General features: G+C 39.9%; 1 protein-coding gene across 8 annotated transcripts in view; it reads right to left on the bottom strand.

Moving 5' to 3' along the window:
• mcf2l2 (MCF.2 cell line derived transforming sequence-like 2) overlaps positions 1-17,616 on the bottom strand; it is a 111,280-nt gene that overhangs the window by 46,005 nt on the left and 47,659 nt on the right. For all 8 annotated transcript variants that reach the window (XM_024421669.2, XM_024421667.2, XM_024421673.2 and 5 more), the window contains exons 6-15: positions 17,344-17,460; positions 16,959-17,108; positions 16,458-16,582; positions 16,234-16,348; positions 11,378-11,497; positions 10,969-11,160; positions 5,574-5,765; positions 5,275-5,461; positions 4,823-4,929; positions 4,097-4,185 (exon numbers count right to left, since the gene is read on the bottom strand). In XM_024421669.2, the coding sequence (XP_024277437.1) occupies positions 4,097-4,185; positions 4,823-4,929; positions 5,275-5,461; positions 5,574-5,765; positions 10,969-11,160; positions 11,378-11,497; positions 16,234-16,348; positions 16,458-16,582; positions 16,959-17,108; positions 17,344-17,460 (1,394 nt within the window). The remainder of the gene's footprint in view (positions 1-4,096; positions 4,186-4,822; positions 4,930-5,274; positions 5,462-5,573; positions 5,766-10,968; positions 11,161-11,377; positions 11,498-16,233; positions 16,349-16,457; positions 16,583-16,958; positions 17,109-17,343; positions 17,461-17,616) is intronic.

The raw sequence follows: 17,616 nt of genomic DNA, 5'->3' as shown, positions 1-17,616 counted from the left end.
TCACCTGGTGCTAACAGTCAGCTGGGAGGCTCTGCCTTAAGTCTCTCTTCATCTCTACAAATCCTCTCTTCAGACAGCTATAGTGTGTATGCTATGCTCTCCTAAACTCTCCTTTCAATTGTCACTTTCTGTCTGCGACTTCTCTCAAAGTGCCTTAAAACAAGCTAATGGTTGAGGAAATTGACTTTCACCCATAGGAGGAAAAAGCTGTGCCAAAGGGAACTTGGATTCATACACTGGGTAACTTACATCCAGCAGGGCTTAATGATGATTTTGACATGTGGGTCATGTTTCAATCTGATTTACACGATCCCTGGCTATGTGGTTATTGTAATTTATGACAGTTCTTTAATCCGTTACCCCCTTACTATACTGAACAAAAAACAAATGCAATATGTAAAGTGTTGGTCCCATGTTTCATGAGCTGAAATAAAATATCTCCAACATTTTCTATATGCACAAAAATCTTATTTCTCTCAAATTTTGTGCACAAATTTGTTTACATCACTGTTAGAGAGCATTTCTCATTTCCCAAAATAATCCATCCACCTGACGTGTGGAATATCAAGAAACTGATTAAACAGCATGATCATTAAACAGGTGCACCTTGTGCTGGGGACAATAAATAGCACTCTAAAATATGCAGTTTTGTCTTACAACACAATGCCACAGATGTCTCAAGTTTTGCGGGAGCGTGCAACTGTTAAGAGAATTTAATGTTCATTTCTCTAACATATGCCACCTCCAACGTTATTTTAGAGAATTTGGCGTGTAACCACGCCAGCCCAGGAACTACCCATCCGGCTTCTTTACCTGTGGGATTGTCTGAGACCACCCACCCGGACAGATGATGAAACTGAAGAGTATTTCTGTCTGTAATAAAGCCCTTTTGTGGGGAAAAACTAATTTTGATTGGCTGGGCCTGGCTCCCCAGTGGATGGGCCTGGCTCCCAAGTAGGTGGGCCTACCCAAGCTAAATAAAATTATATTTTAATATGTTGCAAGTATACTTAAATATACAAAATAAATCTAATAATATACAGTACTTCAAATATATGATGTACTTTTCTAGTATATCTTAAGTGTACTATAAATATACTATCATTACACTTCAACATTTTTATTAAATGTGTACTTTATATTAATTGTTTTTTCAGTCTTAATATATTATAAATATGCTATCATCACACTTCAATACACTTATTAAAAGTGTACTTTAAATTCATTGTTTTTTTCAGTCTTTTAGTATATTATAAACATACTATCATCAACTTTTAATATGCTTATTTAATTGTTTTTCAATATTTAAGTATACCATGTTCACTATCATTAAACTTAAACACTCTCATTAAAACTGTACTTCAATTTCAAACATTTTAATTGTAATTTAGTATATTCATTCAAAATACACTTGGAGTTGTATTTAAGTTTAAGAATGTATTTTATGTAACTCTGCGTGTGAGTGATCAAGTGCACTATAAGTATACAGTAACTTGCAAAAGTATTCATACCCCCTGGATTCCTTCAAGTGGAAGAAAAAGTCCAAAACAAAAATTAAGATTAATACAAATTAAAAACTAAAATATAGTCGTTGCATAAGTATTCAGCCCTTTTGTTTAGGCAAGTCTAAATTAGTTTTTGGCGTAACAAATCATATAATAAGTTACATGGATTCTGTGTGAAATAATAGTGGTTGACATGATTTCTGAATGAGTAACCCTTCCTCTGTCCTCCATACATACAACATCTGTAAAGTCCCTCAGTCAAGTTTTGAATTTCAAGCACAGATTCAACTACAAAGACCAGGCTGCCCTTCAAAAGCTTCATAAAAGGGGCAGTGATTGGTAGATCGGTAACAATATCAAATCAGAAATTAAATATCTATTTAATCATGGTCAAGTTAATACTTATGTTGTGGATGATGTATTAAACCACCAGGCACATCAAAGATACAGTCGTCCTTCTGAACTGCGCTGCAGGACAGTAATGAAACTGCTCAGGGATGTTACCATGAAGCCATTGGTGACGTTAAAACAGAGTTCAATGGCTGTGATGAGAGAAACCCGAGGATGGATCAACAACGTTTTAGTGACTCCACAATAATGATTTTAAAATAATAATACGTTACATGGATACAAAATATATAAAGTAATACTGGGGGAAAAAATGGCCTAAAAGCAAAGCCTTATGTTTGGGGCAAATCCAACACAACACATCACTGAGTAACTGCCTCCTTATTTTCAAGCATGGTGGTTGGTGGCTACATCATGGTATGGGTATGCTTGACATCGGCAAGTTTTGGGGAGTTTTTCCAGTTAAAAAGTAACGGGATAGAGCTAAGCACAAGCAAAATCCTAAAGGAAAACTTGCTTCAGTCTGCTTTACAACATATACTGCGAGAGGAATTCACCTTTCATTAGGACAATAGCCTACAACACAAGGCCAAATCTACACTGGAGTTGCTTACCAAGAAGACAGTGAATCTTCCTGAGGGGCCAAGTTACAGTTTTGACTTAAATCTGCTTGCTTTAAAATAGCTGTGTAGCCATGAGCACCAAAATCTTGACAGATCTTGAAGAATTATGAAAATAATATAGGGCTAATATTGCACAAGAAGACTCACCTATGTAATCGCTGCCAAAGGTGTTTCTAGCATGTATTGACTCAGGAAGCTGAATACAAAAAAAGGTATAGAAATCTTCCACTTTGACAGAGTATTTTGTGTAGATTGTTGACCAAAAATTACAATTAAATTTGTTTTAGTCCCACTTTGTTAAATCAAAATGTGACTAAATCCAAAGGGTATGAATACCTTTGCAAAGCTGTCATCAAGGCGAAGGGTGGCTACTTGCACAAACGTGCACAAAGAATTAGCATATTTCCCAGCATCATTTTCTGCAGCTGAAGTTGTGATTTATACTATGATATTGTTCCTCATATTTAGTTTATTCAAATATTTTCAAACTGAATAATGTTGTATTTTTAATTACAGATTACACATTTTATTGAAATGTTCATTTATTTCTGAAATGTGAACCACTAAAGTGTGAAATGCCAAGGGTGCACAGTTCACAAAAACATCCCTTAAAAATTTCTGCTCCAGCCACAACTCCTTTGTAAATAGCATGTTAAAATTGTCTGAGAAGATGCCTCGGTCAATCAAGGTAACCTTTACATGACTAATTACAATAGCTAATGTGGTTAATGAGTAGAAGTGTATTTGTGAAAGTATGCTTGAAACACATTATAAATACACTTTTTTTTCGTAAATATTCAAATACCATTTTAGTATTTTTCTAATTTATGAGAAATATACATAAAATGTACTTAAGGTGTAATCCATAGATTAGGTTATAATTTATTTATTTAAATTGACTGATTTCCTTATATAAACTGTAACTGTAAAATCATAGAAATTGTTGCATGTTGCATTTATATTTTTGTTCAGTACACTTCTCATATTTTTTTAGGTTTGTCCTGGTTGTGACACCTGATTCTTGTTTTGTTAAGTGTTTATATTTCATGTTAAAAATACATGATAAAACATTTCAAACTATCTAAAAAAATAATAATGTAAAACATTTACACATCAGTACATTTTTCACTTAAAAAATTCCACCCCCAAATTATATTTTGGTATTAGTTTCATTAGTCCATTGTTGATAGTCCCAACATGTTTTGCATGTCAGCAATCACATTTTCAAGATGTATAACTTTAAAAATACAGAAATACAGCTGGCATCATGCAAATGCATCAAACCAATGTGCCTCCTAGCACTGTGTTTTAACCCAAGTGTTGCTCATCATGTCTGACTGCATTGACACACGTTGGCTATATGTGGTTCCTCATCTCCTGCACCTCAGCTACAGTTGGTTGTACGACAGATTCTCCTCAGTTACTGAGGGAATGGTAGTCCATTGTAGATGTTGACATCATAAACCATATCATTAGCAACTTTGTGAGTACATACAGCAGTTGCTCTGTATCAACTTTGACAGAGAGCAGAGAGAAAGAGAAAGAAAGGACGGTTCTCTTTCTCAGAAGGTTTTACTTTACACATTGTAGAAGGGCAGAGAAGAGAAAATATCCATTTACCTCCGCCTGGTTGAAAGACTCTCTTCTGTCTCGTTCGTCACCAGGATGTGGCTGGAGCCTCCCTGGCTTGCCTCATGCATTACCTCAATCTGGGGACAGAAACACAGAGTGATGCAGTCATGGATACTGTAGGTGGAGGAAGGGTCACACACATATACCTTGGAGGCCCCTATTTCCTTTCAAATATCACACTCCTAGTCCAAGAGCGTTGTGCCATAACTGCAAGGTTGCTGGTTTGTATTCCAGAGCCAACTAGGTGAAACATCTGTCGATGTGCCCTTGAGCAAGGCACTTAAACGTAATTGCTCCTGTATGTTGCTCTGGATAAGAGTGTCTGCTAAATGACAAAAATGTAAATGGTGTTAGATAAGATGAGATGCTTATCATGACTAGTATGGCACATTATTGATATTCATCAGACAGACATGATGTTGTCAGGGGAAAATGTGCATAATTGATTTAAACTAGGGCTCTAGGTTTTCTTTCTCCACATGTTTCAGCTGGGGAAAGGCAGGAAACAGAAGATAGTAAAACTGGACACCCCAATGACTTTCTCTCCCAGACTCCCATTGACCAAGAGTTCTGTTTTAATAAATGATAAAATAACTATATTGGTGGAACACTGTCATAAAAATGGGCCAGTGGCTAGCGAAAAAAAAAAAGATGGTTGTTGTAGATGAGTTTGAACCATTCAGGTTCAATTGTCTAGAGTTCATCAGATCTTACCTTGAGGCTCCCTTTGACTTTGCGACTTAAATTTTTCTTTTTGGCGAGCTCAGCCTCCATGGGCTGCTTTGTGGCACTGGAGTTCTCTGAGGTCCTTCGACTGAGTGCTGGTAATGGTTACAGAACAGGGATGGGAAAAAGAAGAAAGAGAAACATAAGTCCTGTTTCCATTCTCTATGTGTGGAACAACAGCAGAAGGCCCTGGCCCAAAGCCATGTCCTCTTCCTGTCGTAGTACCGCCGTGAATACAATAAACTTCCCTTACAAGTCTAAGGCATCAGGATGTAAGGTTTTAAACATATGCTTTGTCTAAAACTAGAAAATAACTACTTCCTGGCAAGTAAAGTATAGTATATAGACTATCTTTCAGTTTGATTAGCAATGAATAGATGGATGGTCTTGTGTTGAGGGCAGGTAAAGTTTGTGGTTAGGTCAACGTGGGGGAGACTTACCAGGGGCAGGGCCGGTGGTCCTGGGTGTTTTGGAGAGCGCGGGGCGATTGGGAGAGGACTCAGGCCGGGGTGCCACAGGCTGGACGGGCCGTGTCTGTTTGGCTGACAGCTTCTTCAGACTGACCTGTCTCTTCTCAAACATCTCCTGTACATCGTCCAACCTTTTTAGAGCCTTCTTTACATTAGCCTGAGGGAAAGCACAATACAAGTGGTAAAAAAATAGAACAATTGTTAATCAGTAGGCTGACAACTCCAGGAACTAGGATTCCATGAGTGAGTTAAGGGACCACTGCACATACCTTGACTTCAGCGTTGAGGACTAGCTCATACTGGTTGTGGATGTTCTTGAGGTCACTCAGTTGGTTCTCCTTGGCCGTCTCCAGGAACTTCTCAATGTCCTGCAGCGCTGCCTCAGCTCCATCCTGGGACTGGCACTTGTCCACTGCCTGAGAGGCCAGCAGATACACCCCCGACTCACACCACTGGTTCACCTGCAACCACCAGAGAACACATGGATGAATAAACAATAACTACAGTATGTACTGTCGAAGCTCCACATCAGTAGTATATATCTATGCTCATTGGCATGGCACTATCTCTTTTGAACAACTATACATAGCATTTGCAGTAGCGGTGTGTGGGTAAAATCACTGGGGAAGCCAAGCCAGGGGGAAAAAGCATTATTACAACCTATGTGTTGTGATAATTGTGTTGTTCGCTCTATAACCTGTTAGTTAATATGCCTTGACACCGTGACCAAGATAATAAGAAGACACAGTGGCAAAATAAATTCAACCACACTTTTGTTTCATCACAAAACCAGGGAGCAACATCTGCCCTGTGATGTCCACAAAACATAATGCATGTAACAAACAGTTACATTACCTACAGCCCAGTCAAGCAAGTTAATGTTTCCAACATTTTCAGACTACTTAACAACTATTGATTTAAAACCACTGAGAGGTCTTGCAAGTCGCAAATATTAACCAGGCGCTGCCTCCACTATTCCAGCACCATTTCAACATAATCTAATTACCTATGCTTAGTCTAATACAGTGATAACTAAAACATACCAACAATTATTTATTCCAATCAACATAAGCTAAATATGATGTGGGCTGTCCATGGTACTGATTGATGTGTGTGTGTGTGTGTGTAGTAGAAAATAACATGTTGACTCACCCTACCTGTAGAGAAACGCCAATGCCATCCTCCTCTTTCATGTTGCCTAAACAGTCTATGAATGTCATATACGCTGTTACAGGCTTTGGTTTTTCCATTTTATATTTTGAGCTTGGACGTTAGCACGAGGGGCACACCAATTGGTGTCCGTCTGTGTTACGCCTGTTCTGGTTGGTCATCTTGTTAGATGGAAGGTGTTTCACCTGGTTGGCCCAGGTGTTATTTCAGAGGGGTGCAGTTGTCTTGAGAGATGTGGAGTGTCAACAACTTTAGTTATTATTATTTTGATTTCTAGAAAAACGTTCCTTTGTCTGATTTCCCAGATTTGGTTTTGCTCCACCTTTTTGGTTTGCTTCCTGTCTTTAAGTTTGGTGTGGGTTTTTCATTTGTTTGCCTCTTCTTGGGCAAATTTAGTGGGTCTCATGGTGGGTTCCAGTTGTTGCTAGTCAACTTTCAGTGGACACCCCCATGAGAGTCTTTCAGAACCCCTCCTAAAACCCCACCTGTTTCATTTTGGTTGTTGGTCAGTGACTCTTTGTTAGTTCCACCTTCTGTTTGAGCGACATTTTTAGTTTTCTTGCGGGAGAATGTAACAACGCTTTTAGTTTTTATTGTGCATCGGAGATGTTGTACCCCCGGTGACAGTTAAAACCTTCCCCAACCAGAAACCGTGGATTGATGGCAGCATTCGCGCAAAACTGAAAGTGTGAACCACTGCTAATAATCATGGCAAGGCAACCAAAAACAAGACTGAATAAAAAACAGTGTAGCTATTCCCTGTTCCCCCAAACAAGCTAAGCGTCAGTATAGAGACAAAGTAGAGTCGCAATTCAAAGGCTGAGACACAAGACGTATGTGGCAGGGTCTACAGTCAATCATGGAATACAAAAAGAAAACCAGCCCCGTCGCGGACACCGACGTCTTGCTCCCAGACAAATTAAACAACGTCTTTGCTCGCTATTAGGACAATACAGTGCCATTGACACGGCCCGCTACCAAAACCTATAGGCTCTCCTTCACCGCGGCCAACGTGAGTAAAACATTTAAACGTGTTAACCCTCGCAAGGCTGCCGGCCCAGATGGCATCCCTAGCCGCGTCCTCAGAGCATGCGCAGACCAGCTGGCTGGTGTGTTTACGGACATATTCAATCAATCCCTATCCCAGTCTGCTGTGGGATAGGGATTGCTGTTCATTATTCAGCATTTAACACCATAGTACCCTCCAAACTCGTCATTAAGCTTGAGACCCTGGGTCTCGACTCCACCCTGTGCAACTGGGTCCTGGACATTCTGAAGGGCCGCCCCCAGGTGATTACCAACGACGCCGAAACGGCCTACAGGGAGGAGGTGAGGGCCCTCAGAGTGTGGTGTCAGAAAAATAACCTCACACTTACACTCAACGTCAACAAAACAAAGGAGATGATCGTAGACTTCAGGAAACAGCAGAGGGAGCATCCCCCTATCCACATCGAATGGATAGTAGCGGACAAGGTGGAAAGTTTTAAGTTCCTCGACATACACATCATGGACAAACTGAAATGGTCCACCCACACAGACGGTGTGGTGAAGAAGGCGCAACAGCGCCTCTTCAACCTCAGGAGGCTGAAGAAATTTGCCTTGTCACCGAAAACACTCACAAACTTTTACAGATGCACAATCGAGAGCATCCTGTCAGGCTGTATCATCGCCTGGTACGGCAACTGCTCCGCTCACAACCGTAAGGTTCTCCAGAGGGTAGTGCGGTCTGCACAAAGCATCACCGGGGGCAAACTACCTGCCCTTCAGGATACCGACAGCACCCTATGTCACAGGAAGGCCAAAAAGATCACCAAAGACAACAACCAACCGAGCCACTGCCTGTTCACCCCACTATCATCCAGAAGGCAAGGTCAGTACAGGAGCATCAAAGCTGGGACCGAGAGACTGAAAAACAGCTTCTATCTCAAGGCCATCAGATTGTTAAAAAGCCAACACTAACATTGAGTGGCTGCTGCCAACATACTGACTTAAATCTCTCGCCACTTTATAGTAAAAAATTGGATGTATTAAATGTATCACTAGTCACTTTAAACAATGCCACTTTATATAATGTTTACATACCCTACATTACTCATCTCATATGTATATACTCTTGCCTATGCCGCACGGCCATCGCTCATCCATATATTTATATGTACATATTCTCCTTGATCCATTTAACTTGTGTGTAGAAGATAGTTGATGTGAAATGTTAGATTACTTGTTAGATATCACTGCACGGTCGGAACTAGAAGCACAAGCATTTCGCTACACTCGCATTAACATCTGCTAACCATGTGTATGTGACCAATACAACTTTTGATTTGATTTGATTACACGATTGTGCAACGCTTGTCCCAAGGCAAATGGTGGCTACTTTGAATCTAAATAATAGATTTTGATTTGTTTAACACTTTTTTTGGTTACTACATGATTCCATATGTGTTATTTTATAGTTTTGATCGCTTTACTATTATTCTACAATGTAGACAATTGTAAAAAATAAAGAAAAATCCTTGAATGAGTAGATGTGGCCAAACTTTTGAAGTGATTGTGTTAGCTGTGTTGTTGGCTAGCTCCTCCGAACAACAGTGCCCTGACGAGAAAGCACAGTTTCTATGCCAGGTGAAATCGTCCACATTCTCTTATTGTTGTAGACGTATCCAAATAAATGTCACTAAAAAACAGCTTAAACAAATGCAAATGCAGCTACTGTACTGTTTGATGTGACCGTAAGTAAGCCGTCATAGGCCAGCTAGCAAGCAAGGGGTAAGAACGTTCCCAGCCAATATGGCAATGGAACATTTAGAACAAATGACCATAGATACAGAACAACAATACTGAACGACTGGGTCACATCTCTGGCAACCAAACCGATAGAACAAACGACCGGCCGGCTTCGGTAGCAACTCTAGATTTGTTTCGGAATATATCTTGTGGAAGAATGAAATAGTATGAATAAATTAATCAAAATAAAGATTTTTATGAAAATATGGCAATCATTATTTTAATATGTTGTTAAACCATTGTACAAAAGTGATAGTGCCCTCGAAGCTGGTGTTTGGAGATATCACTTTTGTACAACGGGTTAACAACATATTAAAATAATGATTGACATATTTCCATCTTTATTTTGATGAATTTATTCATACTATTTCATCCTTCCACAACACCCATGGAAATATATCCTCCAAACACCAGCTTCTCGGGCATTATTACGTAAGTGGAAATGTCTAAGAGCAACAATGACTCAGGTAGGCCACAAGCTCACAGAACGGGACTGTTGAGTGCTGAAGCGTGTAAAAATAATCTGTCCTCTGTTGCAACACTCACTACTGAGTTCCAAACTGCCTCTGGACGCAACGTCAGCACAATAACTGCTCGTCGGGAGCTTCATGAAATGGGTTTTCATGGCCGAGCAGCCACACACAAGCCTAAGACCACCCTGCACAATGCGTCAGCTGGAGTTGTGTAAAGCTCGCCAACATTGGACTCTGGAGCAGTGAAACATGTTCTCTGGAGTGATGAATTGTGCTTCACCATCTGGCAGTCAGACGGACTAATCTGGGTTTGGCGGATGCCAGGAGAACGCTACCTGACCCAATGCATATTGGCAACTATAAAGTTTAGTGGATGAGGAACAATAGTCTGGGGCTGTTTTTCAAGGTTTGAGCTAGGTTCCAGTGAAGGGAAATCTTAACGCTACAGCATACAATGACATTCTAGATGATTCTGTTCTTCCAACTTTGTGGCAAGAGTTTGGGGAAGGTAATTTCCTGTTTTAGCATGACATTGCCCCCCCGTGCACAAAGCAAGGTCCATACAGAAATTATTTGTCGAGATCTGTGTGGAAGAACATGACTGGCCTGCACAGCGCCCTGACCTCAACCCCATCAAACACCTTTGGGATGAATTGGAACGCAGACTATGGGCCTAATCGCCCAACATCAGTGCCCGACCTCACTATTGCTCTTGTGGCTGAATGGAAGCAAGTATCCACAGCAATGTTCCAACATCTAGTGGTAAGCCTTCCCAGAAGAGTGGAGGCTGTAATGGCAGATAAGGGGGGACCAACTCCATATTAATGCCAATGATTTTGGAATGAGATGTTTGACAAGCAGGTGTCCACATACCTCAATTACCTCGTACCACTGCACATCGACTCGGAACTGGTACTTCATGTATATAGCCAAGTTAACGTTACTCATGGTGTATTTATTCCTCGTGTTGTTATTTGTCTATTTTTCTATTTCAAAAAATATCTCTGCATTGTTGGGCCCTTAAGTAAGCATTTCACTGTTAGTCTACACCTGTTTTTTACGAAGCATGTGCCAACTAAAATTTGATTTGATTTCAAACTGTGTGAAAGTTATTTGAATCTATTAGAGAAAGTGTAAATGATGCAATTGATCATGCAAACAATTTCTCTAAGAGGCCAGTGTCTTTTCTGTCAGAAATATAGGGATGAGGAGCTTCCTCTGTAATGCACCTCACCTTGTCTATGCCTTTGTGTATTTGGTTTGATTTGGAGAGGATGTCATATTTCTTCTTGGCCTCGTTGGTGAAGTTGTCACAGATGCGTCGGAGCTCCACACACTTGGGCCGTATGGAGTCCACAGCATAGTGGTTGCTCTGGATCAGCTGGTCCCCGTGTAGGGCATGGAGCTGGGCCTTCTCTAACGACTCCTGACACGCACACAACAGACAGACAGAGAGCCATTCATCTCACGTGACCAACACACTGGGGCACATCCATGTTAGGCTCACATACAATACAATCAAAGGCTGATGATCATATGCTAATGAAGCCATAGTGGAGACATTGTGCAATGTACTCAATCATTGGAATTGAAAGGTTTAGATGTTACATCTCATATGACGTATGCTATGTGACTGAGCTGACCTGAGCCTTCTCCTCTAAGGTATTGAGGTCGTTCAGTAACATCTCCACTCGGGTGACACAGTCCCCAATATCTGACAGGAAAGTCAGAGTGTCCATCAGACTGTCCAATGACACTTTCACCTGGGAGGGGGGAGAGGACACAGAGACAACTGCAGATCAGGCACATATTCATGTACAGTGTTTTCTAACTTATATGCTTGAGAGGAAGCGTTATACTGTAATTGTGAACATAAACAAGCATGTATAACACTGAGACGGGAAGAAAAGTAAAGGGCAAGCAACTATTTTTAGACAAGCAAAGTGTTGTCATTGTCACGGCTTTTCACATCCAGCCCTGAAGGCTTACATCCCAAAAATATATGTGAGTTTGCCTGTGAATTAAGTCACCCTGTTAGCAACATCCTCAATTCCTCAGGGAATTCCCTTCACAGTGGAAGGAGGACACAGTGCTGCAGATACATACCCCCCTCCCCCTCAGAGAGTTTTGCCGCTGCCTGGATTAAAGAGGACATGTCACCAAACCTTAGGCAATTTGGGAGCATGCCGAACAGATCATCCACCCAAGCCCTGGTCAGTATGCTTGACTGCCTATACAAAGAGTCTGACATTCCATCCACAATATCCACCTTAATCACCAAAACCTTTCCAAGGCCTTTGATAAGATTGGCCACACCACAGCAATAGAGTGTCTGATACAACTGGGTATGAGACCAGTATGGTATGAGACCAATTACGCTGAAAATACGTCCTTTAGACTTCTATTCCAGACATTGATGTCAGGTGCATTTTATGTACTGAATGACAGGTGACATTAAAAATATGTATTTTCCAGATGTTCAATATATATTGAATATACATATCAAATACGTTGAAAATCTGTATTTTTCAGTCATTGATTCTATGGACAAATTTCATGTACATTCTCAATGAAGTAAGTAATTATATCACAATAATATTTTTAAGGAGGAATCTGCAGTTGCTACATACATTTGGGGATTTACTGTGCCTTCAGAAAGTATTCACACCCCTTGACTTTTTCAACATTTTGTTATTACAGCCTGAATAAAAAATAACAAAAATGGAGATTTTGTGTCACTGACCTGCACACAATACCCCATATTGGCAATTTGTACTTATGTTTTTAGAAAGGTTTACCAATTAAATACAAATTAAAGGCTGAAATGTCTTGAGTCAATAAGTATTCAACCTATTTGTTATAGCAAGTCTAAATAAGTTCAGGAGTAAAAATGTGCTTAACAAGTCACATAAGTTGAACGGACTCACTCTGTGTGCAATAGTAGTGTTTAACATGATGTTTTAATGACTACCTCATCTTTGTACCCCACACATACAATTATCTGTAAGTTCGTTCAGTCAAGCAGTGAATTTCAAACACAGATTCAACCACAAAGACCAGAGTGGTTTTCCAATGCCTAGCAAAGAAGGGCACCTATTGGCAGATGTGTAAAAATAAAAAAGCAGGCTTTGATAATCCATTTGAGCATAGTGAAGTTATTAAATACACTTTGGATTATGTATCAATACACCCGGTCACTCCAAAGATACAGGCGTCCTTCCTAACTCAGTTGCCAGAAAGGAAGGAAACCGCTCAAGGATTTCATCATGAGGCCAATGCTGACTTTAAAACAGTTAGAGTTTAATGGCTGTAATTGGAGAAAACTGAGAATGGATCAACAACATTGTCCTGTAGTTACTCCACAATAGTAACCTAAATGACAGCGTGAAAAGAAGGAAGCCTGTACAGAACACAAATATTCCAAAACGGTTTGCAATAAAGCATTAAAGTAAAACTGCAAGGAATGTGGCAAATAAATTCACTTTATGTCCTGAGAACAAAGCATTATGTTTATGGCAAATCCAACACAACACATCACTGAGAACCACTCTTCATATTTTTAAGCATGGTGGTGGCTGCATCATGTTATGGGTATGCTTGTCATGGGCAAGGACTATGGAGTTTTTCAGGATAAAAAGAAAGGGAAAAGTGCTAAGCACAGGCAAAATCAGAGGAAAACCTGGTTCAGTCTGCTTTCCAACAGACACTGGGAGACAAATTTATCTTTCAGGAGGACAATAACCAAAAAATACAAGGCCAAATATACAGTAGCTTGCCAAGATCACATTGAATGTTCCTAAATGTACCAGTTACAATTTTGACTTAAATTGGCTTGAAAATCTATGGCAAGACTTGTCTAGCAATGATCAACAACCAACTCGACAGAGCTTAAAGAAAAAAAAGAAAAAATTGCCAAATATTGTGCATTCCAAGTGTTCAAAGTTCTTAGAGACTTACTCAGAAAGACTCACAGCTGTAATAGCAGCCAAAAGGTGCTTCCACAAAGTATTGACTCAGGGGAGTGAATACTTATGTAAATGAGATATTTCTCTATTTCATTTTCAATATATTTTCAAAAATGCCTAAAAACATATTTTCACTTTGTCATTATGGGGTATTGTCACTAGTTGGGAACCACTGGAGTAGAGCACAGTAGAGTACAGTACAGTACAGTGTCATGACGTGGCACTCTTTGGGTATAGCGAGTGCCTTCCCCCTCTCTCCCTCTTACACCCAGGTTCTGTTATCTCAGGTCGTAAATTCCTAGAGGAGACTCTCTCCTCATGGCCAGGCAGTATAGAGAGAGGGTTTCACAGTAGAACAAAGGAACTTCTTCTACATCACAGAACTTGAGAACTGAACAATATCCATGTTTTGAAGAATGTGTAAACGGTCGGTGGAGAAACCAGCTATGACCAGTCTGTTTTGTTTTACGATTGTGACCTCAGGAAAGACGATACAGCCACATTACCATAACTCTGTTTATACAGGAGCCTCCGTTATGAGGCTTGCATCTAATTATTGTATAAAATGAATGAGTAAAGATGAAACTATTTGTAGAATTGTGTAATGTGATTTTAAACCGTTAATGTGAGAGAATTGTATTCCCTTTAAAGTTTAACTAAGTAATTGGCCCGCCCCATGAGCACAGACATTGATCTGGCCACATGGGACAGCCCTTTTCTACTGTTACGAATATAACCCCCACCTGAAGGAATTTCCTTTAGACCATGCCTACCTCGGTCAGCTGAAGGAGCTAAGGTTGAGTGGAGACCACAAGAATCTCAGTATAAACTAAGGTTGTAATGGTTGTTGAAACTCTGAAACTATCGATTCCGACAGAATAAGAGCAACTCTTCGATACTAATTACTAGTCTGCAGCTAGGAATTATGTATGATTGAATGCGAAGACCGACAACTTGCCGAAACATCTATCCCATAAGAACATTTCTGAATGGGACTCTGAAGTATCCATTCTAACCACGAGAGACTTCATGGGAGCAGAGACGATCAGATGAACTTTCCAACAGAAAGACGGACGATTCTAACAGAGATCACGACGACACACTGAGCGTAAATATATATTGATTGCAATTATTCCCGAATAAGTGAGCGTTCATGTGCACAGGATTAGCATTTCAATCAATATAATTATCAACTGTGTAGTGACTTTTCTCTTTCATGCCCTTCTCAGTCCACACCCACTTCCCTTTGTCTACCAAGTCGCCATTTTGGCTTAGCCCACTAGGGAACATCACCTCCTTGTAACCAAATATACTGTTTGTTTGTTTATGCATTTCTGTGAATATTTAGTTAGTAAATAAATGATTAAGACAAAATTATTTTTTTTACCTTTATTTAACTAGGCAAGTCAGTGAAAAACAAATTCTTATTTTCAATGACGGCCTAGGAACAGTTAACTGCCTGTTCAGGGGCAGAACGACAGATTTGTACCTTGTCAGCTTGGGGGTTAGAACTTGCAACCTTCCGGTTACTAGTCCAACACTGGATACAAGGAGGACGCTCTGACTTTATTATCACTACCCTCACTTTGTGAGAGAAGAGAGAAACAGTGCCTGGGCTTTGCTGTGTGACGTAGGATGTGGAATGTGAAACCACTTGAAGCTGGGATGTTCCTCCTACCATTTCATTTGCACTTCAGACTGTACATCAACTCCTGGCTGAACCCTACATCGCAATCATTACATCGTAGCGCAGTAGGAGAGAGTGGTTTCATCACGGTAGCACATTCAGAGATTGATTTATAGCATTCATCTAAAATAATTTATAGATTTTAAACAAAAAAACCTTTATGTTTGTCATAAACAGACAATATTAATATGAGGTGAAAGGCGAGTTCCTAACGAGTTCGGAAAGCCAAACTAGAGCTCTGTGAGACATTCACAGCGATTGGGGCAGACGTTTTGATCAAGAGAGATCTTTAGAAAATATGCACATTTTGTCTAACACTAAACATACAAATGTATTTTACAGTTATAAGGAAGGTGAAATCTTATAGTTAGTTGTTTTATAATTTGATTATACTATATTTAGAAAGCAGAAAGTAATTTCAAGCCTTATTCATACAGTTTTCTTGAATAGAAAATCCATCATATAAAATATAATATAATCAAATTTTTATCATATTTGTACTGTGTACTAGTCTTGTGTCCTCAAGTGACTACACCTCAGCAATTTATTTAAAATTTAAAAAATTGAGTATGCAGCATTACTAGTTATTGTTTATGGCCCTCATGATAAATAAGTACTTTTGGAGATTATGTAGATTACATTTTCAATTACATTTAGTTACATTTAATTAAATGTTTTATTGTGTATGTAGTATAATATCCATGTATTTCAGTGACCTTGACTGCCATGCTCTCTCTGGAGGAACTCAAATAGCCAGGATGTGTTCTGTCCAGCTCTCTTTTTTTATATGATTAAGCAAAACCTGCTGACCATAGTAGTCAGCAGACAGGGATGGAAATGTACATACCTCTCGGAAGTCATGTTCAAAATGGCGTAACTGCAGGCACTGCTCCAGTTTGAGGTAATGTTTGGACCAGAACTGTTGAAAAGCATTTTCTGTCTCATCCAGCTGGGCCAACAACCTGAAACCCATGCACTCATGAACTGTACGTATATGTTTGTACTGAACTGTACATAAAAACATGTTTTATTAGAAACATATAGTATCTGAACTAGGTCCCAGTAACCAACCTTTCCACTGTAGTCTGGTTTTCCATCTCGTCTGGGTTTAGTTTGTGGTTCTCAGACTTCGCGGCCTGCTCTTTGATACAGCCCAGCAGAGTAGTCCCCTGTTGCACCGCTAATTTCAGTTCATCCTGTCAAATTTATACAACTAATTAAATACCAGGCTATGCCAGGAGGCAACCCACCTGCCTTTGGGGGGATCATGAGACACGGGCTGCTCCTGATCAACAGTCTGGTTTTGGAATAGAATACTTGCTATGCTTGCTATGCTATACTTTGCTATGCTTGTTATCTGGGCCATTGATGCTAATGAGTGTGGTTAAACTACTAAGCAACAGGCCATGATAGAAACCAATCCACTGATCTCACTACTGTATGTGAATCTACTAATACTATACTACCACTCATCAACATAGGGAATATTCAGATGCTAACTATGGGTACAAGTGAACCCTAATAGGTAGCCAGGTTCAGAAGCCCCGTGTTGATGCTGAAGCAGTGTCTCACCTTTAGTTTGTCATGCTTCTCAGTGTGAGTGGTTAGCAGGTCTTTGGTGTACTGCACGTCATTAGGCAGCTCCGTCTCGGACAGATCTGTGCCAAACTTCTGCAGCATTTGGGCTGTGGTCTTCACTGTCACAGCAAAGTTCTCAATGGCCTGTCAGCAAAACACAAACACACCTCAGATTATACTGTGCCATGACCCATACATTTTTAGGATTACATCTATAGTAAACCGACATCCCAGTAGAAAATAAATATGGTAGAAAAGGATTATTATGTGGAAACTGGCAATATTTCAGTATTCACTTTTTGTAAGATCCTGCAGTTACAATAAATTCCCAGTGAGTAAAGACTGTTTAGACTAAAGGTCAAATGTCATGGTGACTCACTGTCCGGTGGTGGATCCACTGACTGTGACAGTACTCCAGGTTCCCACCAAGCTCACATGTTAGCTGGCCCTTATCTACGTAGCCATGTAAGTCAGACAGGGAGTTCAGCATCACAATCTGTAAAGACAGAAAATATATTCACATACAATACTGTATGTTATAAAGTCACCTATGTATTTGGACAGTGAACTAAAAATGTTTAATTTGGCTCTATACCCCAGCATTTGGGATTTGAGATCAAATGTTTCATATGATGCGACAGTTCAGAATGTC

The sequence above is a fragment of the Oncorhynchus tshawytscha genome, linkage group LG05, assembly GCF_018296145.1.
Source record: "Oncorhynchus tshawytscha isolate Ot180627B linkage group LG05, Otsh_v2.0, whole genome shotgun sequence".
Taxonomy (NCBI): domain Eukaryota; kingdom Metazoa; phylum Chordata; class Actinopteri; order Salmoniformes; family Salmonidae; genus Oncorhynchus; species Oncorhynchus tshawytscha.
Note: the sequence above shows the minus strand (reverse complement) of the source record. Positions and strands in the feature narration are given on the sequence as shown.